The sequence below is a fragment of the Molossus molossus genome, unplaced genomic scaffold (genome assembly GCF_014108415.1).
Source record: "Molossus molossus isolate mMolMol1 unplaced genomic scaffold, mMolMol1.p scaffold_m16_p_6, whole genome shotgun sequence".
Lineage (NCBI taxonomy): Eukaryota > Metazoa > Chordata > Mammalia > Chiroptera > Molossidae > Molossus > Molossus molossus.
In genome coordinates this window covers 88,781,479-88,808,138 of record NW_023425399.1, presented here as the reverse complement: position 1 = coordinate 88,808,138, position 26,660 = coordinate 88,781,479, and the positions used below count along the sequence as shown (strand labels likewise).

General features: G+C 55.4%; 1 protein-coding gene across 9 annotated transcripts in view; it reads left to right on the top strand.

Moving 5' to 3' along the window:
• CELF4 (CUGBP Elav-like family member 4) overlaps positions 1–26,660 on the top strand; it is a 293,910-nt gene that overhangs the window by 53,671 nt on the left and 213,579 nt on the right. For all 9 annotated transcript variants that reach the window (XM_036244573.1, XM_036244571.1, XM_036244572.1 and 6 more), the window contains exon 2: positions 22,012–22,094. In XM_036244573.1, the coding sequence (XP_036100466.1) occupies positions 22,012–22,094 (83 nt within the window). The remainder of the gene's footprint in view (positions 1–22,011; positions 22,095–26,660) is intronic.

Genomic DNA, 26,660 nt, shown 5'->3' with positions numbered 1-26,660 from the left:
TTCTGAGCTGACTTGTGTGCCTCAAGGTTTTAACTTGATTCAGATGAACTCAACACGTATTGAGTATCTTTGTATCACGACCCCACTAATCTTAGGAGCTACCCTGTCTGAAAAGTTCTATCCACATTTTACAGGTGACAAAGCTGAGGCTTAGCTAGAGCAGGTCTTGGGTCAATCAACCGAGAGGCGACAGAAACTCAGATGGCATTTCCGGGGCTTTTTTACCACAACACACATTTTTTTCCCTTGTGGCCATGACACCCAATGCCTGGATGTCCCAGCTTCATGGTGCTCTCTGCAGAACTCCAGGTATCTACATATTGAATTCCCTGTGAAATCAGTATCCTCTGGATTCTATAACAGACCAGCAGTTGCAGGTGCTCATTTTTCAGTTGGAGGGGAGGACATAAGATTGATAACATCCTTGCATTAAATTCATTTTGTATAAGAGAATTGGATAAAGACAAACTGATGTCCATTTTGAGGATGAACCCTTAAGTCCCACCAGTGAGGAGGAGACTTGTATTATCCCAGAAAAGTCAAGATGGGGCTTTTGGGTAGAGAGACCCCATCAGGGCAGGACAAGTGTAAGCAGATGTCTCTGGAGGCCGAAGAATGGGTAGAGGCAGCAGAAGAGGTGACTCTAAGGCCAGGTGAGCTGCAGACACAGATGACCATTCTCTCCCCAAGCATAGAGACTCTAACCTCAGGGGTTGGTGTTGGCCTGTGCACAGCTAGGATGGCTTGGCTTGGAAGGAAAGGACCCTCCCCATTCTCCACCCCTGCTTCCCTGGCCAGGAAGAGGTGGTTTGCGAAGGGGACCCATCAGTGGCAGTGATGGGGCTCTGAGTCCCCAGCCTACCAGACCACTTGAGCTCACAGCATGACTTTGAACAGCACACATGCAGCTGTGATGAGAGCAGCTGGCTTGGGTCCCCTGCAGCTGCACCTGTGGCATTTGTCAGCCTGGAGAACAGGCATGCCCTACCTATGCATACCTAGTGCCATCCATCAGCCCAGCAGGAGGTGTGGGGGGGCTGCCACTCCACGCTGCTCTCCCTACCACTCCACCTGACCCCCACCCTGCCAAAGACCTCAGCTGCTGATTGTGTGACAAGACCACAACCCAAGTCCTGGACACCTGCCCTGTAATTCTGTCAGGCAATTAGCACAGCAAATGGGCCCAGAGGGGCCTGCCTCAGGGGAGTTGCCCTCATGGCTCCTCCCAGGTGCTGATCCACACTGATGGTGCGGCAGCCCGTGCTTACCAGCCACAATCACCGCTGGCCACAGCCTCTGATGTCTCGGCTGGGCTGTGAGGTGCCCCAATCAAGCCCACCCTCTCTCATCTGCCAGGGCAAATTCAGCATCAGATTCCAGTCAAATCTGGGAAAGGAAGTGAGTGACAGGAGAGGCCCCATAAAGCCTGCCTGGGAACACTGAGGAGGAGGTAGCAGCCCTTAGGAGCTGCAGGAGACAGCTCATCACGTGATGACAAAGCCTGGACCTGGGCGAGAGCAGGGTGGAGAGGAAGGGCCCACTTTGGAGATGGCTGTGGGGTGGATGCGGATGAGAAGCAGGATGTAGAACTCTTGTGTTTCTGGTGTGATGGTGCCAACCACCAGTGTGGTGAACCCAGGAGAATGGGCAGGCATAGGCAAAATACTGGGTGTCCCAGGTTGAACATAAGGCACTAGGAGCCCTCCAGCAGCAGCATTTAGCAGGTAGTGTGTGTCTGGAAGGTGGACACTTGGCCACTGTGGCCTGAGGGCTGCATGGGGGCCACTGTGGTTCCAGGTGCAAACAGTGAGAGCGGAGGGACACCAGGTTTGAGCCCAGGTCTGCTCTCAATGGGGTGGGTGCCTTCTCACCAAGGAGCCTCAAAGTGAGGGGACGATGAAGGCCAATGTCACAGAGGAGGCAACGCTGCGAAGTGTGTGCAATGTTAGAGGTAATAAAGAGCCACGGAATGTTTCAAAGACAGGAAGTGACAGATCAGAGCCTGTCCTTAGGACAACCACTGTGCTGGCCAGAGACTGAGACCCGGAGGCCCAGGACAATCAGGAGGCATTGTAATGGCACAGACAAGAGAAGATGAGTGAGGGAGGAGACAGCAGGCTGGAGCTTCCAGGGGGAGAGGGAGGATTTCTGTCCTTAAGAATAACCTTGTAAATCAGCTCTATTTAATTCAAATGCAAATACACCTTGTGTAAGGGAAAGGGGCGCAGCCACGGAGGCCTCCTCTGCCCCCTGGGCCCAGCTCCCATTCAGGGGAGAGTCAGAGGGGTCTCAGAGACCTTGGGCATGGGCCCAGGGCAACAGAGGAGGCCTCTGTGCTCAACCAGGATCCACTGGAGGCCTTGAGCAGCCAGGCCAGTTGCCCAGCCTGAGAAGGGAAGCAAGAAAGAGCAACCCAGAGCCAAGCCCTGAGCCGCCTCCCTGGTGACCAGGATGCTGGCAGGTGATTGCACTGCCCTGGCCCTCCTGCCCTTACCTCCAAATCGTCCAGGGACGTGGCAGTCCTCGCTGCGTTTCACCTGTCGTCTGGGATCCAGGGTGCCTGGCCTCCACCTCCAGAAAGTGAGGACAGTGGGAGGGAGCTCGGGAACTGGAAAGTGATCAAGGAGGAAGCTAACTGTTCAAAGTTAGAAGGGCCGAGCAGGGGAGGCACCGGATGTTTCCCCTTTCCCAGGGAAGCTCAGCACACCCGAGGCCGCTGGCTGCGGTGACACGCGGTAGGTGGGCGTCTGTTGGGGCTGGGAGCCTGCAAGGAGAAGGCAGGTGGGGGAGGGAGGAAAACCATTTCAGCCCTGCTGGGTGCCGGCCTGCCACCTGGAGGGCCCCAATTCAGGTTCAGGGAGGTCACCAGGCCCATGTGACCACGCGAGACTGTTCAGGTGTCCCAGCCTCCTTCCTTACCTGCCTCCATGGTATGGCCCGAGATAGGGGTATAGGTGCATTTTGGAAAATCATCGCTGGGCCCATGAGGGAGGCTTGTCCGGGCAACCGCACGTGTTGACCCCTCCTGGAGGAGTGGCCGGAGGAAGCAGGTCCGGAGAGAGGGCCTTGCAGGGGGCCCTCCAGGGAGCTGGTCAGTCTGTCCACATCCGCCTACACAGTCGGTTTTTTTGGTCAGCTGCATTTTCCCCAAACAAGCTTATACAATTAGTTTCTTCTTGTTTCCTAAATTATTTTTGCCACTGCGAATTATTTCACACTTCATATACAAGAGTTATTGTGTGGGTAATGGGAGACAAGGGATCACTTTGCAGGAGCATCGCGGGCTCCAGGACACGCGGGCAAGTCTGGTTTGTTTTTCTGCTCAGCCGCCTGCCTGAGGAGGAAGCGGGAATGTGCTGCAAGAACGGGGCGGCGGCGCAGAGGCGGGGGAGACGCAAGCCGGGCGAGGGAGACGCAAGCCGGGCTGGGGCTTTGGCCTGCAGCCCAGGAAGGGACACTGCCAGTGGGCCAAGTCCACTGCCCCTCTGTTCCATGGAAAGGAGGGGTCCCAGGGCAGCTCAGGGGGCCACCCGACCCAGAGGACACCTTTACTCAGTGGTATCCCAAGGGACACGTGTGGGCCTGGCACTGCACTAGGACTTCACCTGTGTCACAACAGGACTACGTTGATTCTGCCACACCGTTTGGAAAGTGGGACCCAGAGAGGTTAAGGAGCTCACCTGAACTCACACAGCCGGGAAACGGTGGAGCCCAGAGGAGCCCACGCTGGTTTGACACCCAAGTCCACGGCTCTAATTGCCCTGCTCCCCTGCCTGCTAGCAGTCCCTCTTCTTTCCAAGAATGCTCCCTGGGGGTGCTTCCTTAGGAGGAGAACCTGGCCCCCACAGTCACCCCTACCTGGCCCCCCAAAACCCTCTGTGCCTGAGCTCCAGCCAGGACAGGTGTGCCCCTTGACGCACTCCCCTTGGGGCAGCCCCCCTGAAGAATGTATCCCTCTCAGCTTAGCTCTGCTGAAGGGAGTTAGAATTTTACCAAGCAGGTTCACCCAGCAACTAAGTGGGGAAGCAACACCTGAAAACATAAGAGCCATTGAAAGGAAGGGTGTGCAGAGCCCAGAGGACTTTCCTGACGCTGTGAATCCGCCTGGCTGGCCCCTGTCCCTGAGCTCAAGTGTCTCAACCAGGTGAAGCCACTCATAGTTAAGCTGGTGATGGATCTGACACCGGCTGTATGGGGATCCCACTGACAGGGACCCCAAGGCCTTCCCTAACCTCACCAGGCTCAGCCTGGGTGGCCCTCAGCTGCCTGAGGATGGGGGTTCCTGCCGGCCCCAGGCCTGGGGGTGACCAGCGTCACTTGCCCTCCAGGTGTCTGCAGCCTAGGCCTGTCCTCTGTGAGGAAGCCCCCACACCAGCCAGGTGCTAGGGGCTGGCACTTGCTCTGTAGACACTAGATGATATCTATACTTGCAGCGACACTGGTCGCACATCTCAGGACTCTTCACATGCTACACACACACACTGGAAGCAGAACCAGCGGCCTACGTGAGAACATGGGCACAAGGTGCTCAGCGAAGTCCCTGGCACACAGACAGGGGACTGGCGTCACCTGTTTTCTCGGAGCTGACACTGACCGACCGAGGGTGCGCGTCCTGCAGCCAGGCACTGTTCAGGCCTGGCTGACATGCTCTCTAACCCTCAGCAACCCCCTGAGGTCAATGCAGTCAGTCTCCCATGTTGCAGGTGAGGAAACTGAGGGAGGAAGAGATTAAGGAACCTGCTCTGGCTGGTTTGGCTCAGTAGTTGGAGCGTCAGCCTGCAGACCAGAGGGTCCCGCGTTCGGTTCCCGCTAGGCCCTCATGGCTAGGAGCATGTACCAAAAACGAAAAAAAGAAAAAAGAAACCTGCCCCAAGTCACACAGCCACACGCCAATCCGTTTGCCAGCCCGTCTTACCCACCACCTGCACAGCCCAGGATTGAAGGGGCTGTGGCAATCAGTTCATCCAACGCCACTCCCTTCCCTACAAGTAAGGCCATAGGCGCCCAAAGTAGGAAGGGGCTTGACCCTGGGCATAAACCTGTATTCTTGTTCTCCCTTTTCCAACGCTCCTCTTCCATTTGCCCAGGAAGCCACTCTCTCGGCCCTGATGGGGTTCTCCCTGAGTCTGGCTGCTTCTCAGTGAGAAAGAGCTGAGCTCTGACCTTACTCATCCGCCTCGAATGGGAGTGGGGACAGGAGAGTCCAGGGTGAGCATGAAGCAGGGTGCCTAGAACAGGGGCCCCTGAGAGGTAACTGGAGTCCAAGTAGCACTCAGTCCTTCCTGCTGCCGTCTCCTTTAATGCCCACACCACCCACCCAGGTAATGGAGCTGGGGCATCATGCCCATTTGATGGATGGAGAAACTGAGACCCAGAGAAGTGAAGGGGCTCACAAATGTTGGTGGCAGAAAGGACACTAGCCCCCTTTTACTGACATTAGGGAAGTCCCCTGTCCTGGGGCATGGGTCTCAGAAAACAGATGTTGAGGTATTTGGGAGAGATGACTTGGGCTGGGGTCCTGGCAGGGGTGCCCCTGGGCACACAGCTGGGCACAGGCTGCGGAGGGGGCTGTAGTGCCTCTGCGGACTGTGCGAGGTCCGTGCAGCGTGCGGTGCCCCAGCAGGCCTGAGCGCTTTGTTAGCTGGAATGCCAGGACCTGGCCAGTGGCAGTGGTCACAGCACTTGCCCAGCCTGTGCCTTGAGAAATGTAGGGGGAAACTCCTGCCCTTTGGATGCAAGACTTCCTAGAACGGAGGCCGAGTGCCCACGCCTGAGCCGCCCTTTGAGGCAGAGGTGGGCAGAGCAGGCACTGTCCGTGACCTTCCCAGGGCAGCCAGGAGGGAGAGAGCCTGGTGGCTGGCCTCGGGACACAGACCACAGATTTAAATCCCAGCCCTGCCTCTTTCTATGTAGCCAGTGGCCACGGACATCACGCCGAGCTCTCGAAGCTCAGGCTTTTCCTCAGCAAAATGGAGGAGAGGGCGTCTACCTCGCAGGTGTAAACTGGGAGGGAGCTGGTGCGAGGAGGCCCCTGCACTGGAGTGCCCACCCCTCCCTCGGCAACCGATGAGCTGACCACAAGGAGACAAGGCAGAGTGGGCCCCGTTGCTCAGTGCCTTGCCCAGGCCTCTGGAGTTCAGAACGGAGGGATTGGTGCCACCTGGAGAGGTCGGGAGGGGCTGCCTGGCAGAGGTAGGTTGTTCCCTGGTTTCTGGCTGATGATTGGGAATTTGCCAGGCAGGGAGGTAGAAAGGGGCCATTCTCAGCAAGGCAAGACCCAATGAGCTGGGCAGAGGCCTACAGGTGTGTGAATAAGGCTAGTGGGGAAGGAGTGAATGAGACCCGAGAGACCAGGGGGCTGCCTTCGCCTCCCAGCAGTGCCCAGCAGAACAGTGGGGGCCCTGGCCAACCTCCAGCAGCCAAGAACAGGTACTAGCCTTGTAGGTGGCCTGGCCCCTCCTCCTGGGCCACCGCACTGTCTCATGAGACACTCTGTACCCCCTTTCCTGAGAGCACACTGATTACACCCTTTCTGCAAAATAAAGAAGGAAGAGGAGAAGCCAAGCCCTCTCCTCCACCCCCTCCCTCCCTCCCACTCTCCAGGAGCCTCCCCTCCTCCCAGCTCCCTTGTTCTCTGTTGCTAAGTAGATGGTAGGTTTATTTGCGGCTGTCGGTTCCCAGTAGAAAAATTTCGGCTTGGAGAGCCGCCTGGATGGAAATGGCTTCAGCACCGATTTCATGGAGAAGGTCTGTGCAGTAATTAGTGTTCATGAGGGAGGAACTGGACTGGCAGGCTCCCAAGAAAACTACTCCCCAAAAGTTAGCTCGAGTCCAGAGGGCTACATGGAATCCAATTCCAGAGTGAGCCTCGCAGTCGCTATATATAGACCCTCAGACGGAAACAGGCAGCACAGTGGCTCGAAGTTCATGGGGGACCGGTTGTGGGAGGCAGAGGCTGCTTATGGCCCACTGCACCCCATGCATCTCCTCCTCCCCTGACTCCAGCTTCTCCAAATAAAACTGGGTGAGAGGGGAAAGGAAAGAAGGGGGAGGGGAGGTGGGCTAGCCCCATGGTGGCCAACGCTGGCGTGCATTTCTAGGGAGCACACCAGCTGACGAGATGCCTGAGCGGCATGCTGAGGTCCCCCACAGAGCAAACTCCTGCAACCCCTAGGAATGACCTCCCTGCCTCTTTCTCCTCCTCCCCTCTGTCAAGGCCCCAGGAGACAGTCCCTACCTCCTTAGGGGCCCCCATTCTGTCCCTGCTTCTCCAGTCCAAAGGGTCCTTCTTCTGAGGCTGGGTGCTGCTCCGGCTCATCGTCCGGTCTCCTCTCCTAGCCTTCCTCCCTCCTTCCCCAGGCCAGGTGTGAGCGAAAAGCAGGTGCCCCTGGATATTTAGTGAAAGAATTGAGGGCAGCAGCCTCAGAGGCCTGCCAGGGATTGGGGGACTCTGCTGTGTCCCACCTGGGCCTCCGGGTTGAAGGAGGAACCAGCAGAAGCAGGATTAGAATCCAGAACTCTGAATCTTCCCGTTCTCAGTCCCCGGGATTTTGCCAGAGCCAATCTTCTGCTCAGGCCGAGATTTTACAGACGAGGAAGCCGGCACCCCCAGAAGGCCAGTCGCCTGCCCGCGGCCCTCTCCCGGCCTCTGGTCCAAGCCGCAGCTTCCAGCCCAGGCTCTTTTTCCCACTTCTGTGCCGTGGGGCCTTTGCATCCAGGTCTCCGCTCTGCATTGCTGTCACTCCTGCCTTCTGTTCACGCTCGTCCTGGACCCGAGGCTCACAGACAGGCTGGCCCCTCATCCCGCGGGCCCTCTGAGCTCAGCCCTGCACTTCACAGGGGGTGTAAAGCCCGGGAGGGGCTCTGCTGTGCTGCACATGAAGGCCACAGCTGCCAGGGAGGAGGGCCAGCAGCCGAACCTGACTGCTCCCAGGCCCGGCTGTGCCCTCTGGCCCTCAGCTCTCCCAGCTGGCCTTCTTGGCCGTGGGGTTCAGTCAGCTCCTCCACGACAAAGCAAAGGTCTAAAGAAAATTACTAGGAAGCCGAGAGAAAGGGTAAAACCTAGGAATACAAAGTCTGAGACACGGCCCACTGGGGGGGTCAGACCCACCGTGGAGGTGACAACATCAGGCCTCCAGCTGGCTCTACCCAGCACGTTTCACTGAGTCCTGGCCTTGGGTTCCCCACAAAATCCTGTCTCAGCCCCCCACCCCCAAACCCTCTCAAGGGCAGTGAGAACAGAGACCAGAAGCATCAGGCCTCTAGGACATGTGAGCATCTCAGACCGGTGCCTCCCTCTGCCCCCCGCCCCAGCCCGGCCCACTGGCTACTGTCTTCACAGGCAGGAGAGGAACACTGAATGGACTCGGCCCCACCTGCTCAGTGCCTGTGTTGTCCCTGGTCCCTTCCATTCGGTGCAAAGGCTTGGAGACACACCTCCATCTGTTACTCAGTCTGCTTCCTACGCATTTCGTCTGGGGCCCTCCCTGCCGACCACCCAACAGCTGCTTGCGCCCTCCTCGGGCTGCACTGGCTCCCAGCCCTCCCAGAGGCTGCTCACTCAGTCCAGAAGGGCCGGCAGGGGACCCGAGCTCTGGTTCTCACTGAGCAGCTCTGTGCTCTTGGGATGATCCCGCCACCTTGACCTGCAGACACATCTCTTTCCTCCTCTGCAAAGGAACAATGCACCTTTCCTGCTCCCTGCCCCCTGCTAGGACCCACGTTGTGCCAGGACTGTGCTGGGTGCTGGGGACACAGACTCATAGGCAGGGATATCAAGCCCATTTCACAGAAAAGGAAACTGAGGTCCAGAGAGACCTGCTGACTTGCTGGAAGCTGCGGTTTACATCAGAGATTGCCTTCCATCGGCATTCCAATGCCAAACCAGTGTCCACCCCTCACCTGTGCTGTCTGCCTGCACTCTGGGCCCGGGAGCATGGCGCTGGTCTTGCCATCCTGGAGCGCCGCAGGGTCCTCTGGAGAAGTCAGTCGGGGAGTAACAGGGTCAGAGTGCTCACTCCACATGGATCCCCTCCCACCCTGTAGGGTCTGCCCTTCCCCACCCCCCCCCCCCAACAGGCTGCCCCATCACAGTGCTGCCAGGGGCCTGTGCTGCTATGGGGTGAAGACAACCCCAGTTTTCCTTTCCCCAACCCTCCCAGCCCACATTCCTGGGTTCTGACGATCCCTCACACCACAGAAACAATTGACACAGGTGCCTCTTTGGGGAAGCATGAAGCCAGCTCTTTGTCACTCAGGTCCCTGCCAGCTCATTACTGCCTCCTGTCATTAGCATATTAGATACACAAGGTAAACAAAACGCACTTGCATCCCAGACTCTCAGTGCAAACCAGCAGTGGCTCGGAGCCCCAGCGTGCTGGCCTGCGCCAGGGCAGGAGCTCGGACAGGTCCCTGTCCATGTGGTAATGTACGGGGTGGGGACAGCCAAGTAAATGCGCCGGTCCCCTGCAAGAGGAGCAGACAACCCAGACAGTGTAAATGCCAAAGCCATTTTTCACACTGGAGGGGACCTTTAGCATCGCATCACAACTGCTGCTGCCGACAACGGCAGCCATAGCCGTCCCCCATTAATTATGTCGGGCACCCTGCCGGACGCCCCTGACCCCAGCAGGTAAGTGTCCTCATCCTCATTTCCCGGGGAAGGAACCCGAGAGTTACGTAAACCCAAACGATCTGGTGCTTCCACAACGGAGCAGTGGCTGTGGTCAGACCCGGAGCCACCCCCTCCCAGGTGGCAGACACTTCCCAGGGCCCCAGACATCCTGCGGAGGCAAACAGGCCACCGAGTTCAGTGGCTTTCCCAGCGGCACCAGCTGGCTGGTGTCAGAAACCAGGGGGTCAGATGGGACCCTCATTTAAGGACGGATAAACAGCGCATCCTGGAACTGTCAGGGTGGGACTTAAATAGGTGGACAAGAGAGAATATGGGGTTCCAGCCCTGAGGCCAAAAAGGAAAGAAAGGAGAAAGGAGGGAGAGGGGGAGGGAGGGAGAAATAAAGGAAAGGGGGAGGAATGAAGGGGGGAGGGGAAAGAAAGGAGAGGAAGAGGAAGAGGAGAGGAGAAGTTCAGATAAGGGAGAAAGCCAAAGAAAGCATCGAGGAAAGTGTCTGGAAGAGCCCCGAAGGGGACGACGGGAACAGGCCCCAAACTCACCCTGCAGCCCACACCTCCCTTTGCCTTTGCACATGTGGAGCCCTTTCCCCAGCACATCCTTCCCTCAAGGCTGCCCTAGGTTCAAGACTCACTCAGGTGTCCCTGCACTGATTCCCATCAGGTGGCAGAGACCATGGTTAAAGTCACGAACTCTCAGGCAGCCTGCCCAGCTCTGCCGTGGACCTGGCCATAAGACCTTGGGCAAGTGTTTCATCTTCGAGTGCCTCAGTTTGTCCATCTGTAAAATGGGGATGCTGATAGTATCATTTTATAGAGTTATTGTATTAAGTGATTCAATGCATGTAAAGCAGTCAGAACAATGTCCAACCTATAACCAAACATCAGTAAGTGTTTGCTGTTATCATTTGCGCCATCTGAGCCCAGCACGAACTTTAGCTTGGGAAGTACGCTTGTTGCATGCACATCACCTGGCCTTGCTAGTGTGTTTACCTAGGGTCTCCTTCATTTTATTTTATTTTTAATCCTTACCCCAGGATATTTTTCCATTGACTTCAGACAGTGGGGTGTGGAAAGGAAGGAAGGAGAGAGAGCAAAACATTGATCTGCTGCCTCCCACACGACACTGACCAGGACCGGGGATCAAACCACAACCTAGGTACATGCCCTTGACCAGAATCAAACCCACAACTCTTTGGTCTTCAGGCTGAGGCTCCAACCACTGAGCCAAACTGGCCAGAGCTACCTAGGGTCTCCTTTAAAGCAGGGGGCATGTCTTTCATCATCCTGCAGATGGTGGGCTATCAGTAAATGGTTGTTTAATGAATGGAGCATCTTTCACTCCATCCACAGATAATAGTGCTCCCTCCCCTCCCATGCACACAGTTTGAGTCTGGAGTACAAGTCCACGAAGTAATTAGTTCACTGTTCTTTCGGATGGGCTCTGAGGGCATGTGGGTGGGTCTCTGGGAAGAGAAGGAATCAAGCTGGATGCCATGCTCTGTCCCACTCCTCATTTGCCAACTGCCTCTCACCCACCTTGGGCACTCCCAAGATCAGCTATGAACGGTGGCTCTGGCCTTCCCAGAACGGTGACCAACTGACAGTGAAAAGGCAGAGCCCCTACCACTCCTAAAATGTGACCAGTACCTGACACCTCTCCTAGGGCTGGGAGAGCTCCAGGGATTAACTCCCAGAGGCGAGTATCCCAGCTCACATTTGCTGACTACTTTGCCGCAGCCCTCAGGTTAAATACTGCTAAATGCCTGTGATTGAACCTATCTTATTGATGTTGGGTGAAGCCCAAAGCCCGGCCAGGAGAGTGGTTTAAGTGGCCAAGATCATGAGGGAAAGGTACCATCTATGAGAGCTGGACCGTGGCCTGCCAGGACTGTGTGGGATTGTTTTTCTGCTTTAAAAAAGAAAATCACATTTTCCAAACATTGATCCTGTAATATGGGACTCCTGGCTATTGGTCTTTTCAAAATAACCTGCCTTGGATGCTGAGGTTGGAATTTCTTGGTTGGTGTGCTTCTATTTGGTGGTGGTTGTTGTTGTTGTTTAAGTGAATTAGGGACTGTTAGGACGGAGCCAGAGGAGAGAGGCAAGATGAATTCACCTCGCCCGGAAGGTCCTGCGTGCCCATGTGCAATCAAAGCAGGGTGCACGCTCCCCCCCACCTCTTGATTCTGAGCAGCTCAACCTCTCTTGTGAGGTCCTCATCCTGGGGCTTGGTCAGAGATGCTAGAGGGAGGTACCACCCCATGGGCTGTAGTCGAGTGGGGGACACACGGTTCCCACCTATAAAAACAATAGAACACTCTGTTTAACCAAGGGCTCATTTGTGTGTTTCACACCCTTGACCTGGAAGGACTTTTTGGAAGGAGGAGCAGGGAGGGCTGGGACGCTGGGGAGGGCTCTCCAGGCGGGAAGATCTAGAAGAGGACCCAGGGTTAGAGAAGGCCTCCTGGTGGCAGGGAGGAGCCGAGCAAGGGTCTAGAGGTGACATGGAATGCGTTGTGGAAGAGTATGGTTCACTGTGACTGAGGTAGACAAAAGGACATTTCAGTCCCCTGTCTTGCGGGTGTGGTGTCCTCTCCTTTCATGGGCGAAAGGAGCCAGAGAGGCAGGTCCCCCACCCTCCTGAGGGTAACAAGCTGTCCCTGCTTTGTCAGGGACAGTGCCCGGCGGGGGTGGGGGCCTCAGGGACATGCCCATGAGACATTCCTTCACACTGCCCTCTGCATGGGGAAAGGGATCCTGCTGGGGAAAATGGTTCCCACCTCAATTTAGCCAGACCAACCACTATGGAAGACTCCAACCAAGGGCGTTCTATGCAACTCAACAAGCATTTACTGAGCTCCCTCTGTGGGCATAAGAACACACACAGCCCCGCAAATGCTGGGGGCTCAGATCCTGTGCCATTATTCCCATAGGCCGAGGAGTTCAGCATGTCCGGCTGGGGGTCAGCAGCATGGCGGAAGTCTGCCGGTGTGTCTCTGCAGTTTCGATCAGACAGGAGACATGGGCGAGGCCATTGCAGACAGGCTCAGAGATGGGCAAGCCCGAGGGCGTGAGGGGCTTCTCTCCCAGACGTGGGCTGGCCTCCCTTTCTCAGACACTGCCTGCTGCCCACCTCCCACAGTTTAGGAATGAGCTAGGTTATGCCGAGGGAGCCCCTGGAGCCCCCACGGTGGGGCTCAGCTCAGTGAGCCAGGGCTCCATTCCCACGGAGTCATGCCGGGCTTCTCGGCAGGTGCGCCCTGTTCTGAGGAAATTCAAACTAGGAAGGTCTAAACTCCCCGACCAGGTTAATTAAAAGGGAACACAGTTCAGTTTCTCGGCTGTAGCATTTATTCCAGTGTTCCTGTGAGGAACGGATGTCCGCACGCATTTCAGATTCAAGCCGGATGCTCGCAGCGAGCCCTCTGCGGAGAAGCCTGGTTCTGATTGACATTGGACAGGGCTCCGGGGTAGAGGGAGGTCAGATGCCTGTGGCCCCAGAGACCTTGGATGATTCCACCAGGGTTCTTGTAGGAAGAGAATGAGGTCATCCGTGAGTCTCTGACCCCAAGTGCAGGCCATGGGGTGGGGGTGTAGAGAGAGAACATCTCCCACCCAGGGTCCCAGGGCTTCGCTGAGCCTGCCTAGGGCCTCTGAGGGGCTTCGGGAGTTCGGCCCCAAACCTGCCATCTGGGGGCCCCAGGTGCCTGCTCCCCCACTGAGACAAGTCACACAGCTCTGCCAGTTGTCGGACGCTGGTGACGTGCCCCGGCTCACTCTGAGGTACAGCACGATGAGTTCATGGGCAGGATAGCACGTGGGCAAGTGAAAGCCCTCTGCACAATTGACAGGGACACTTCTTGCTGACCTGGGGACCAGCAGGAGCTGTGGGCTTGGGCAGAGGCAGGGGCAGAGCAGCCCCTTGGCTGTGGAACAAAAGCCAGCACATGTGCCAGAGAACAGGTTTGACTTCTCCGTGGGCTGGGCCTGCTTCAGCCCCGCCCCTAGGCCTCTTGGGCCCATCAGCTCGGGCTGCAGACCTAGCAAGGCGAGGGGCCGTCAGTGTGTCATGTCCACGTGTTGCCCTTTGTCGCAGTGCCATAACGATGTCGAGTGCACACCCGACATGTAAGTCTCCAGTGCCGAGGCTGTAAACAAGGGCAACTGGCAGGGACAGACACTGGCAAAAGCCTGCCCACTGGTCCCCTCATCCTCGGGGTGAAGAGCCAGTTAATTCCCTCGGTCTGAACTTCCTGGGTCCTGTCCTGTGCCCAGCAGGAAAAGAAAGACAGGGCTGTCCCTGGGGGCTCCTATTCTAGGTCTGGGGAGATCTGGACCCCCAGCTTCATGCCCATCTCTGTCTTGTGGCCACAAAGGCGGGCAGGAGGGCTGAGAGAAGTTGGAGACACATTAGAGTCAGGGTGAGCTGGGTCGTTGCCCATTCCTACACCTGCTTGAACTCTGAGAAACGCTCCTTGAGTGTCTGGTTTGAAGAGAGTTGACGCAGGAGGGCAGTGCTGAGCCCGAAAGCAGGATGCTGAGGATGCTGGCCAAAGGTGGGGTTTGAGCACCGGAGGGCCCTAGGCGGTGAGCAGGGCAGTAATCCTGACTCACTGACTGAGGGTACCATCCACCTGTCCCTCCTGCCAGCAGCCCCATCTCCCCCCCGTCCAGCCCCAGGCCTCTGGGAGGGTGGATGGCTCCTGCACTGAGGGTCGTTCCAGACCCGCTCCACAAATCCAATGTCCCTGAAGCTGTCTCTCCCCAGCCATGCAGCTCTGTCACCCAGCCAGGGGCAGAGTGCAGTCAGCCACCACTGGGGACAGAAGAGGCCCCTGGAGCTAGTCGCTCCTGTAGTCAACTATTTCCAGTGGGCAAACACATGTAAGTGCAAGGTATGTGTTCTAACTGCCCGATGAGAGGGGCCATGGCTGAGGGCGTCAGGAGGTTTGGGGGTTAGGACAGTCCCTGAGGGCTTTCTGGAGGAGGAGAGACTTAGTCAATCCCAGAGGGTGTGAGGGCTCCTCGGGGCCCGGTGTGGTGCCGGCAGCAGGGGAAATGGTGCCCTTAGGCTTGGTGTCCCGTGGAGGTGGAGGAGCGAGAGGAAGTCGGAGTTATGTGCTGTGGTGCTATGCGGGTGACCATTGCCCCTCTCACAGGGAGAGAGGAGGACAGGGATTGTTAGAATGGTGGCAGGGAGCACTCCTGGGAAGAAGCGAGGAGAGGGGCAGTGAGGTCCAGGTGCAAAGGACTAGGGGGACTGGGACGGACAGCTGGCAGGAGGATCACCCAGAGTCTGGGCATTGGGAAAGAAAGGCAGAAACAGGAGCAGGGCCCCATCATTGTTTTCTCCTCTGCCTGTTGCAAGGGCCCCTTCTCAAGGAGCTCAGAGTAGAAGTGGAGACTAGGTTGTCCCTTGGGGCAGGCCACGGGCAGTGGACAAGGGCATGGCCACAGAGGAATCCACAGAAAGTGAGACCACAATGGCTGGGCAGGTGCTTGGGCATCACTGAAGAGCAGGACCCAAGAGCGGGTCCTAGAGCAGGTGCAGACCCAGGGCAGGCAGGGCGTGAGGAAGATACCCCAGAGGAGGAGCGTGATGTGAAGAAATCCTTGGCAGCTGCTTCTCCCACACATGGGTGGACGGGACATCTGCTCTAGTGGCACCAGGGGCGTTCCGTGCCCACCCAGACCGTGAGGGACAGAAGCTGGAGGAGGGGACAGACGTAGCCTAGAACACCAGAAACCCTCTTTCCAGGCTGGCTGGCGAAACTCCCTCTGTCCCTCCCTCTCAGTCTCTCCCCCTCTCTCCCTGCTAGCCCCCCACAAACACACACAGAGATTCTGCCTAAATTTCTCGGCAGTGGGGCCCAAATCTGTCTTTTAGGTCCTCCACGTGATTTTCAGGTGGAGCCTGGGTTGAGGACTACTCAGGTAAGATGCTCTGAGGTGGGATTCAGGAGCATGGCAGGTCGATGGGTGGAGTTTTGGGGCAAGGGGGCCCTACCTGGACCCCCTAAGGATATCACACTGAGCAGGGAGCCCCTCCTGAACCCCTGGGTCTGGCTGGTTGGTGGGTTTCCTGCTCCCTTCCCCCCCCCACCCCCCACACCAGCTTCCTCCCACTTCCTTACGGCCGGAAAAGTGACTGGCCTGAAGGATCTGATGTTTTATTAACGTCCAGCTCTCCACGTTCTAGAGCCACCTTCCTCTGGCTAATTCTGTAATTCAATTAGTAGGAAGCCAAGGCCTGGCTGGGGTGGGAGGAGGGAGCATCTGGGGAGCCTTCCCCTCCGTGATGATTACACCCCGGGCTCCAGCTCTGTTCAGAGTTGGGCAGGAAATTGTACTTCCTTCACTTCACAATGACAAGGGCCTTTTATACCAGCACACAGGGCTTTGTAAATTACTGCTGTCTCCGTGCAGTTAATTCTGCCGCTGTGCTGTGTTCTTCCCCCACGTGGGAGAGGGCGCCGCCCACCTTCTCAGGGAGCAGCAGTGCCCTTTGCACCATCATCCCTCGGCTGCCCTGCTGGAGAAGGGTCTGCCACCCACCTACACCCTAGCCTGGCAACAACCACTGTTAACCTCTCCTGGCTCACCCTCCTCCCTTCCTTCCCTTCTCTGCACCCGGTGCCTCCTGCTCTCTCTCCAGCACCCCAATCGTGGGCTCCTTCCCCCACTCTCTCTGGGTTTTCTTGGTCTCCCAGCTGCCAGACACCTGAGCTAGAAGCTCAGCCCTCCATTCAGAAGGCATTGTCTCTGCTCTCATGGAATCGACAGTCTGTTCAGAGACTCAAGACATGAAACTGATAGACAGAAGGGACAAGTAAATGAGAATGGTGAGTGGGAAAAGGCAGCGTAAGGAGATGAGGGCCCAGGCCAGAGTTCAGTGCACCGTAGAACTGAGAGCCCCTGAGGAAAGGCAGGCCAGAGGGTGGGCGGGGGTCCGCCCCCTGCAGGGAACCCCATTGATCAGCTGCTGATGGCCGCAGTGCAGTGTGACTGCTCTCAAAGTCTAACACCTCTCATCCCCCAGGCCTACCCCCAAGAATTTTCAGAGTCCATTCCTGCCCCGCCAGGCTGCAGTTCTATTCTGCTCAAGTTCATGATTCAGGAAGGGCCGAGATAAAAAGCACTGACTCTGAGGGCTGGAAGACTCGGGGGATGAGCTGGGGAGAACCATCAGGATAGGGGGGCAGAAGAGGTGGGAGCTCGGGGGCAAGGCCACACCTCACCCAGACATCCCTGAGCCATGTTTGCGGCTTCTCCCGTCAGATCCTGCCCTCAGTGTCACACACAGCTGGTTAGGCCCCAGAAGAATGGGAGGGTAGAGATGGGGAGGCTCTGTGCACCACCATGGATTCCATCCTCCAAACGTCAGCTTCTGGAACTTGGGGCCACAGGACCAAAATGAATGCCATTTATAGCTTGCTGGGCGGAGAGAGCCTGCTCCAGCTCCCAGAGCTCAAAGGAAGATTTGAGGCAAGGGCATAGCAGGACACACCCATGATCATGCAGTTCCCTCATGAAGAATTTGCTGGGAAGCTGATACCCAATGATTATTGTCTGTTCCAAATGCACCATGGGTCCTGCCTCCTATCTGGTTCACCCATTTTTTCCATTCTGGTTCACCCCCCATTTTTCCATCCTCCTCTTTCAGCACATATTTTAAAAATCTTTAATTATGCAAGTGGTACATGAATACATTCTGTGTCCAAATGTGTCCAACAAGACAAAAAAGAGTTAAAGTCATGGGAGACACCCCCAGCCCCCATACTCCCTGTTCTCAGCTCCGCCTGACCCTTCCAGACTTTGAGCTACAGTGCAAGCACGGAGCTGAGTACATGCAGAACTCGGAACATGCCTCCGTTGTGTACACGTGTCGTGGTGCGGTTTCATAGTCAGCTTTTCGCCTCTGACAATGTTTCTTTCCATGCTGGTACATGTAGAACCATTTCACCTTTTAGACTGCTCTGACATAAAACGCATCCCTGCACAGTGGGACCTGTAGGTGCTTTTCAATTTCTGCTATGCCAAATAGCCACAGGGGACCCTTACTCTCTCCCCTGTGGGCACAAGTACGAGTGTACTTGTAGGGTCAGGCCTCGGAAGGGAGCTGCTGGGCCTGGAGGAAGAGAGATATCTGTGCCACCAGCTCATCCCCAGAAACGGTGCTTCCTTCTTAGACCTTCTCGGGACTTCAGGTTCAGAGCCTGGTGCCAGCCTTCTCTTCCCTACTGTCTTGTATGGGGATGCTGCTCCCTGAGAAAATCCCATTTCCACTGGGTGTGTCTCTGGGGGGACACCTCAGCACATCCACAGGACAGTGATTGCCAGATGAGGACTGCTGAGTGGTGGCCCCTGCCCCGCCCTCACAGCTCAGAGTGCCCTCCTCAGCTCCTGGGAGGAACAGCAGTGAGCGACAGGAAGTCAAAAGTAGTTTTGGGGGTGGGGGAGTTCTGTGTATACTACCCACTGCCCCTACATGAAAGGCCAGTGAAAGTCTAGTAGGTGAGGCTTGGGCACCCTCTCTCCTGGCCACCCTGAGTTCCCCACCTCGGCCTTCACCCCAGGCTCTGAAACACCTGTGAGGGCAAACTCTCCTTGTGAACCTCCCCACCACCACCAAGCTGCCATTCCCTCAGGGCTCTGCCTTCAGCAAGTGAGCAGATGTGGTCTCTCCATGCACCCAGGAGTCAGCGTTAGTAACTGCTTATCCGTATCTGCCTTTTTAAAGAGCCCTAGTGAGACAACTCATCTCTCAGGTAGACTGTGAGACACAACATCAGACTGGCGGAAGAGATGGTCCGAGAAGGCCGGGGTGCATTTGCCCCAGGCTGCCTCTGTGCAAGGTTGGTCTCCTGGCAGCGGAGATGCTGCCTCGCTTGCCTCCCGCTTCACAAGAGCAAATTTGTTTACTTCACACTCTGCAATTAGAGAGCTCTGCAGAGGTTGTTGGTACTCATCGGCTAGTACGTCTGCCCACAAGCCACTGAGGGGAATGACGAGGAAACGGGAGTTCAAAGAGAGGAATCAGTAAGTGGCCCCTGGTTGGTAAGGGCCCACCTGGGCACAGCTTCCTGTCTGGAACTGTGCATCGTCTGTGCAGGGGACGATCACTTCGAGGAGAGAGCAGGGCAGTGACAGTAACTACACTGGCTGGGAGAATGGGCTGGAGGAAGCCTTGGAGACAAGAGCCCTCCCTACCAGGACAGCTATCAACTCTCCCGGGCAACCTCTGCCCCCTACCACTATGGAAGTCCAGTGTGTCCCAGTGTCCTTGGAGCCTTCATCAGCTCCCAGCAGCCTCGGACACCACCTCTGTGTTCTCCCCTCCCTCTCACCGGTCCCTCCAAAAGAGCCAAGGTGTGCGGGACCCAGTGCTCGCGACAGATGTGTGCTGAGTTCCTGCCCTGTTCTGGGCCCTGAAAACCAAGCAGGAGCAAAACCTCATCTGAGCGTGGGGAGACTGCTACTCAAGGAGCAAATGTACAATATTAATAGAGCAGGAGTGACCTCAGTAAAGTGAAGAGTACTCATGAAAAGGGGTCCGAGTATGCATGTGTTGGGGGCCACTTGCTAAGTTAAATGAGGTGGTCCAGGGAGGCATCTCTGTGGAGGTCACATATAAGCAGAAACCTGGGGAACTAAAGGAGCAAATCACGCAAATAGTGGGGTGGGGGTCATTCTGGGAAGAGGGCACAAGCAGTGCAAAGGTCCTGAGACAGAGTGTACCTGGCAGGGCTGAGAAATAGGAAGGAGACCAGGGGGTGAGCAAAGGGGTGAATGGAAGGAAGTGGGGCTGAGGGGTAGAAATAGCAGGAGGTTACACAGGGTCTGGGGTCCCTTAAAGATTCTGGTACAAAATGTAGCTGTGAGCTCTCTGAAAAAAAACAAAAAAACAAAACTGTGGCAGAAATTCCTGGAAGCTGAACAAGACAAAAGCAACAGATTCTTTTTCTTCTTTCTTTTTTCTGGAATTCTTTCCTTGTTATCCTGGGCCATGAAAACGATGTGGTCATTTTCTCCCCCTCCTCCTCCCTCCCCTCCCTCCTCGCCCTCCTCTTCCCTCCTCCTTCCTCCTCCCTCTCCAAACCTGCCTCTGACCTTGTCCTGAGCTGGCTTGCCTGTGTGCAGCTAGACATTGGCGGCCTCCCGGTTGCAGGCAAGCATAGGCGAAGGACAAGGCCAGAGAGGGGACAGGAGGAAAGAGGCCCCCAGAGAGGCAGGCAGCAGTGCAAGGGAACGACGTCATGGGGGCCTCTGACCGCTATTTATTTCAGTCCCCCATGTGTCTCCATCAATAATCGTCTGCCATGACCAGGAGGAAGAAACAGGGAGGCTAGAGGAGGAGGGGTGATGGGGTCCGGATGGGGAGGGATGAGCAGGAGTGGGAGGGGTGAGCCGGAGTAGGAGGGGTGAGACGGAGTGGGAGAAGGCTCTTTGGCACTCCAGCTCCTCCTAGCCTGGAGCAGGAGTTGGAGGCAGGAAAGGCAGACAGCCCATGGGGAGCTGAGAGTTTCTGTCTCCCAGCTTTCTCTCCCTGCTTCCTCCCTCCCATTTCTATGTCCCCCTCACAAGTATATTCTCTTCCAAAATCCTCTCTGAAGCTAGGAAGGGAAGGGAAGCAGAACTGATTTCTACACTGGAAGAGGAAGAAAAGGGTTTCAGTGGGTGGTGGAGGGTGTCAGGAACTGGAGGGGACATTGGGAGTATTCTGCACCTGGGGACATAAGAGGCCAGAGCAAACCTGATGACAAGGGATGGTGTTGGCACCAGATGCACCACCAGCCTATAGGCCTCATGAAAAGAGGGGGCCACCAGTCCTGGCACAGAACCTGACACACAATGGGACTCAGGAAACAGATGATAAATGGTCATAAGAATGACCAAATGGTCAGATGTAGACGGTTAAGGAAGAAGGGGGCAACTTTGGGAGACTGTGCTTGAGATGGACTAAACCAGTCAAGGAGGGCTGCCTGGAGGAGGTGGGCCTTGATCAGACTCTTGAAAGATAGATGGGATTGGGAGGGTGAAACTGGGGAGAGAGGCATACCAAGTGAGGAGACTGTGAGAGCAAAGGAAAGGGTGATAGTGGTGAATACAGGTGGTTGAGAGGTCAGATAAGATAATGAGAGAGTAAAACAAGGGAGGGAAAGAAAACAGTGAAACAAGGGAAGTGGCCAGCCTGCAGGGGGCCTTTTCTGGGGCCACAGGTGGCATTGGAAATTTTGAGGCCACTATTACCCACAGGAGTCAAGCCTGCTGTTGGCCAAAGTTGGCTTTTTTACTTTCCCTATGGTCCTGGGCTTCGCAGTCCTCCCAAGTCACACTCACCACATCGGCGGCAGAGGAAAAGGCCCCTGACACTGGGCAGCTTGAGGGAACTTTCAGAAAAACTCTCCCATCAGCAAGCATTCTCTTTGCCTTGTCACTGTGCCTGAAAAGCCAGCATTAAAAAGTCACCCCTTGAGTCAGGCACAGTGCTCTTAATATCCAGATTTCCTGGTGAGGCGCCGTCAGAATCACTCAAGGGGAAAACTAGACTGAACCTTGGAGACCCAGGGGGCAAACCTCTCCGTTCACACATGAGGAGACTGAGGCAGGACAAGAGCCGTGATTTGCAGGGGCCATCCTGGGAATTAGAGGCAGAGCAAGGGTCAGCCTCAGGTCCAGGCTTGCACATTGGTGGGCTGCATAAACCCAAGAAGCCCTCTGACTGGGAGGAGTGTGAAGATATCACTACAAATGTGACAGTGGGCCAGGGCATGGGATGCATGGACAGGCCCATTCATTGTCTTAGGACAGCCTGGCCTGGGGTCCTCCTTACAGATGGAGCCTTTATTTGGAAGGCCAACAGGGTCCCTCCATCATCCTTGATGAAGCAGCCAGCAGCGCTCCTCAGGGAGGCCAGAACAAGAGTTCATGGTCAAGTGTGAATAGAGGTGCTGGGGGTGAGGGATGAAAGCTGCCCTTGGGAGGTATTGGGGCTGGAGCTGAAACAGACAGAACAGCGCCCTGAGGAAGGGATGAAAGGAGGGAGGAAGAAAGGTTGGAAGGGAGAGGGCAGAGGCACCTGAGGTACCAGGGAATGGGAACAGGAAGAGACCCTCGGGGAGAGGGGACGTGGAGGGGGGAAGATGCAGGGTGGGGAGATTTTGCCGAGGGAGCAAAGAGAACAGCAACGCGAGGGACGAGAAGCAGACAGGCAGGAAAACGGAGAGGCAGGAAGGCTGGAGTGGAGTGCACAGGAGAGAAAGAGGTGGGGAGAGGCACCGAGAGCAGGGAGGGGCTGGAGACTGGAGGGCGGCGGGAGGGCGCGTAGGCGGCCCGGGGGCGCCCCACTGACCCTCTCGGCGCTTGCTTCCTCCCTAGGCTGCGCTTTCCTCACCTACTGCGAGCGTGAGTCAGCGCTGAAGGCCCAGAGCGCGCTGCACGAGCAGAAGACCCTGCCCGGGGTAAGTGGCGCCCGCCGAGGCGCAAGCGACGGACGCGCCGACAGGGGGCGACTTCGGGAGACTGGGCTGCGACGCATCTGGCGGGGGGATCGCGATCCCAGGCACGCGCCGCCCGCCTGGGCTCCGGAGCTCGCGCCGCCCTTCGGGTCCCTAAAAGCCGCGAGGCGCGGAGCGGCGGTCGGGACTCCTGGGCGCCGAGCTCGGATCTCGCCAGGTGGCCTCCGCACTCGGCCGTCCAGGCCCCGCGGAGCCCCGCGGAGGGGCGAGCTTGGCCGCGGCCACGAATCTCCGGCGGGGCTCCTCCCCTGCTGGTCGGGTCTCTCCTCGGTACCGGCAGCCCCGGGCAGGCACACCGGGCGTCCAGAGCCCCCGGAGCCGGAGTTGTCTCCTCCCCGCGGAGCCCCCCCCCCCCCCCCATGGCCCTGCCGCCTGAACACCAGCCATCGACTTCGGACAGGGACTGTTCAGGGGTGGGGTCCGGGGCGGGAGGGGGCGCCTTCCCATCCAGGCTTGGCGCCCGAGTGAGATCACCGTGTTTATTTAAGGAGCCAGCCCTCGGCTTTGATAAACTGTCGCGCCTCAGCCCTGGTTTACTGCTTCTGTGCGGGGGAGAAGAGGATTATTTATGGCCCCCCTAACTGGGTGTGATATCAGCCATGGCTATTATCGAGGCTAGTTCATCACCATAAAATAAGAAGTGTTCCTCAGGTCAAGGGTCTGCCTGGTGTCTCCTGTGGGTTCAGAGAGATGGGAGGGGGTGGGAGGCGGGAGCTGAGATATACAGCTCACCTAGTATCTAAAGAAAAATGGAAAGATGCGAGTGTTTGTGGGCATAATCTAAGGAATTTATAAACGTGCCCGTGTTTAAGCTGTATTGTACAATGGACGCGGCAGGGAAGCACGTGTGTTCTATCTATATGCTCACTAATGTTTACACATGCATGTTTACATTCTTACCAAGCCGATGGTATGTAAACACACGTTTCCATTTCTGCCCCACAGCGGGAAAGGTTAACCAGGTAGACGGAGGAAAGCAACCCCCTATGGGGGCAGCCTCTGCTTTGTATCAAAGATCTTTCTTTACCCGTTCAGGGGTGGGGAGGGCCTTTCTTCCATTAAGACAGCCTTTGTATTGTATTTTGGTATTTGTGATTGCAAAGCACGGGGCTGAGTCATCTTAATAACATACCCGCGGATGCAAATGTATGGAAATCGTCCACCGCACTGGTTTTTATGTGGAGCCTGGCTCTGGCACGGTGGCCATTCCCCAGTTGGTTTTCAGTGGCGCGGCTACATGCACATATATTATAGTAATTACTTTCTGGGTGCCCTCTGTAAGATGGCAGAAATATGCTCCACATCGCCCCATGTTATGTGTGAAGCATAAAGCCATATTGTAAGATAATCAAAGGCTTCTGAGAAAGGTTTCTGCTGATTAATAAACTGTTTATGGTACTTTGTTTTGGGGGAGATTGTGATAGATATTTTAGAGCCACCCAAATGGAATAGAAAATACTACGTTGATATGGGAGGCCCTTCATCAGCTTGAGAGAGATTGCTGGGGAGTTTCGTGATGGCTAAAAGCCTGGAATTAGATGGGGAAACTGAAAGAGAAAGTGGGAGGGGGAGGTTTAGGATTTTGAAGAGGGAGAGGCCCAGGACTGGGGGAATTTCAGTAGCAAGCATGGATTGTTCAGGATCTAACATTAACTTGTGGTTGTTTATTTTACATATAACAGAATAGCTAAATGATGGAGTGTATTAGTTCTTTAATAATTTATAGAAATACTTTGATGTTGCAGTAATTACATTAAAGGTCACATATCAAAGGTAATTTGGTTGAGCAGCTGTGATGGTTTCTCAGAAGCAATCAATACTACTGTCCGTGGTGCTGATTTCACTAAGGGGCCTGCCAGATTAAAGAAGGCTTATTACCAGGCAGAAAGGCCCAGGGGAAATCAGGAGCACATTGGAGCGACGCGACGGCCCCCCTTCCACCGATAATTAACACTGTTCCCCATAATCTGTGCTAATCCTTCATACTGGGAGATCCAGTGGCATTTTTTTTTTTTTCTGAAATCACAAAGACCAGTGGGCAAGTTTGAAAGAAAGGACAGAAAAAAATGTGAATGTATGTTGGGAGATGGGAGGGATGGAGAGAGAGTCCAACAGCAGAGCTAAAACATAGCCTAGAGTCCCCTTGAGGTGCCTGGAATGCTGTCCTTTCTTCAAAGGCCTCACGGGGAGACTCATGGTCTCAAAGACCTCATCATAATTCTCAGGGCTGGCACAGCCCACAGGGGGAGAAACAAGGAGAAAAGACAGGATTGCAGTTCAGACTTCCCAGAACACATTGTCCCTGCATAAACTCACATGGAGACAAATGAAAAATAAAATGACCAAAAAATATATATATGCTTTAAGGTAGAGCCATTTGGATCCCAGAAAGCAGAACAGGTTTAGTATTGTTGGTTGGTGTTCTCCTTTGAGATCAGAGAATGTGTGCCACTAGCAACTGCCGGGACGGGACCAAGCAAATGCTCTCACCCAATGAAATAATGAGCTCTGCCTGCTGGGGCTGGGGCAGAAAGAGACCTCCTCTGGTCTGGGGTGACCACAGTCGGTACCCCTGTGAGCTCACTCTGTGTCTGACTAAGGAGAAAGAAATTGAAAAAAGAACCTGGAAAACTAGTAACCTCAGCAATTTAGGCACTTTTCCAGACTTCAAAATCCATTAAAGTCAATCCATTAAAACCAGCCCTCCACTTTCTCTCGGAGAGGAGGGGAGAAGATGGAGCAGGCAGCCTGTTCCGTTTCTTTCCCAGCAAGTTACAGAGCTAGCTAGCATCCTGCTGGCAGCAAGGAGAACAATCCCATTGTTGTCATGCACAGACACACGACCACGACCAAAACAACAGCAAAGACAGAGCTACAGGCACCCCTCTCATATGTTCTCATTTGGGGACTGGGAGGGGAGGTGACATTTCTCTTGGGATAAGTGGGAGCTCAGACACCAGACCAGAGTGGCTGTTCTTGCAATTCAGAGGTCAGTATCCCTGGAAACCAGCCTAACTAAAGTCCCTTGGATGGCTGATGGAGTCATCCCTGGACCAGTGTCACAAATAGATTCTTGTTTTTGAGTTTGGCATGACTTCAGTGGAATTAAATTACTAAACCACAGACCCTCATCAGGGTCCTTTCGATCAGTGTTTTCCGCCAGCATCTAGGCAGAGTGATTCCACTTTTCTCTCCACTCTCCATTTTCATCTGTCCCTCACACACTCGATCTCACTCCCCTGGCCCCCTGCCCCTCTCCAGTCCACCCTCTTCCATTCCCAATGTTTGTTCTACCATTTATAGGGTACAGTCAACATGGGGCAGTTTCTCAATCCATCAACAAGTATTTTCTCAGTGTGTGCTGGGCACTGTGCTTGGAGACCTGGCAGACACATAAGAAAAATGTATCCCCCAACCCTCTTAGAGATGTCCAAATTGCAAACAGAATCCATACACCCATGCACACACACACACACACACACACACACACACACATCATTGGTACCAGACAGCATGTTGTTATAATATGGGTAGTGTAGACAATTGCTCAATAATAACAGTAACTATTTATTAAGCATGTACTATCTGACAGGCATGATGCAAGCATGCTACATCCATTACCTCACTTTATCTTCACAACCACCTATGAGGAAGAGAGCATGATCATCCCCCATGCTTGAGGAGACCCAGGTTTAGAGAGATTAAACAATTTGCCCAAGGTCACACAATTAATAAATTGCCAAGCCAGGACCAACACTGGGTCTACTACAGAAACCCAGGACACCCACTTTTCTTTTCCAGTACAACCAGTTGCTTTACAGAAGACAGATGACTCCTGGGTGCAGGAGCTTCTTAACGGTTCTGCTCAGGATATTGGCCAGGTGGAAATAGAGAGTGGGAGGAAGATGGGTATATCAGATGGGAGCACTGGTCTGAGAAGCAGCCTAGAGACAAGGCACACGTGACAGATCAGGAGCTGTGAGCCGGGCAGGAGATGTCCGCTGAGAGCTCCCTGGGGCTGGGTATGCACAGGAAGACTCTTGGAAGAATTCTGTTCCTTCAAATAGGTCCCTACTGCTTAGTCCCAGCTCCCCCTGCCTTTGGGACTTTGCAGGGAATTGTTTTCCAGGAAGAACTCATCTGTTTCCAAAGTTAGGGATGACCCCGATCAGAGAAAACCAGGCGACATGGCCAGCAGTGCCAGCACTCTGCTCCTCTGGCAGCAAAGGGCTCCTCACCAGGGCTGTTGAGGGGAAGGGCTGGGACCAGTTAGCAGGAGGCCTGGAAGCAGAGAGGGAGCTAGCTGGCAGGGGAAGGAGGGGTTGGGGAGAGTGGGAGCTGTACCTGCTTGGTAAACATTAAAGTTCCAATTCACTAGTTAAAGATTGGCTTTTGTGCCCTCACTCTGGCAACCTGAGAATACAAAGCAAACTTACACGCTCCTCGGGGCCATCTGCAGCCCCGCCCCTTCGGTTCGGCCCAGTAGACAGGCAACATCACTGCCGTCGC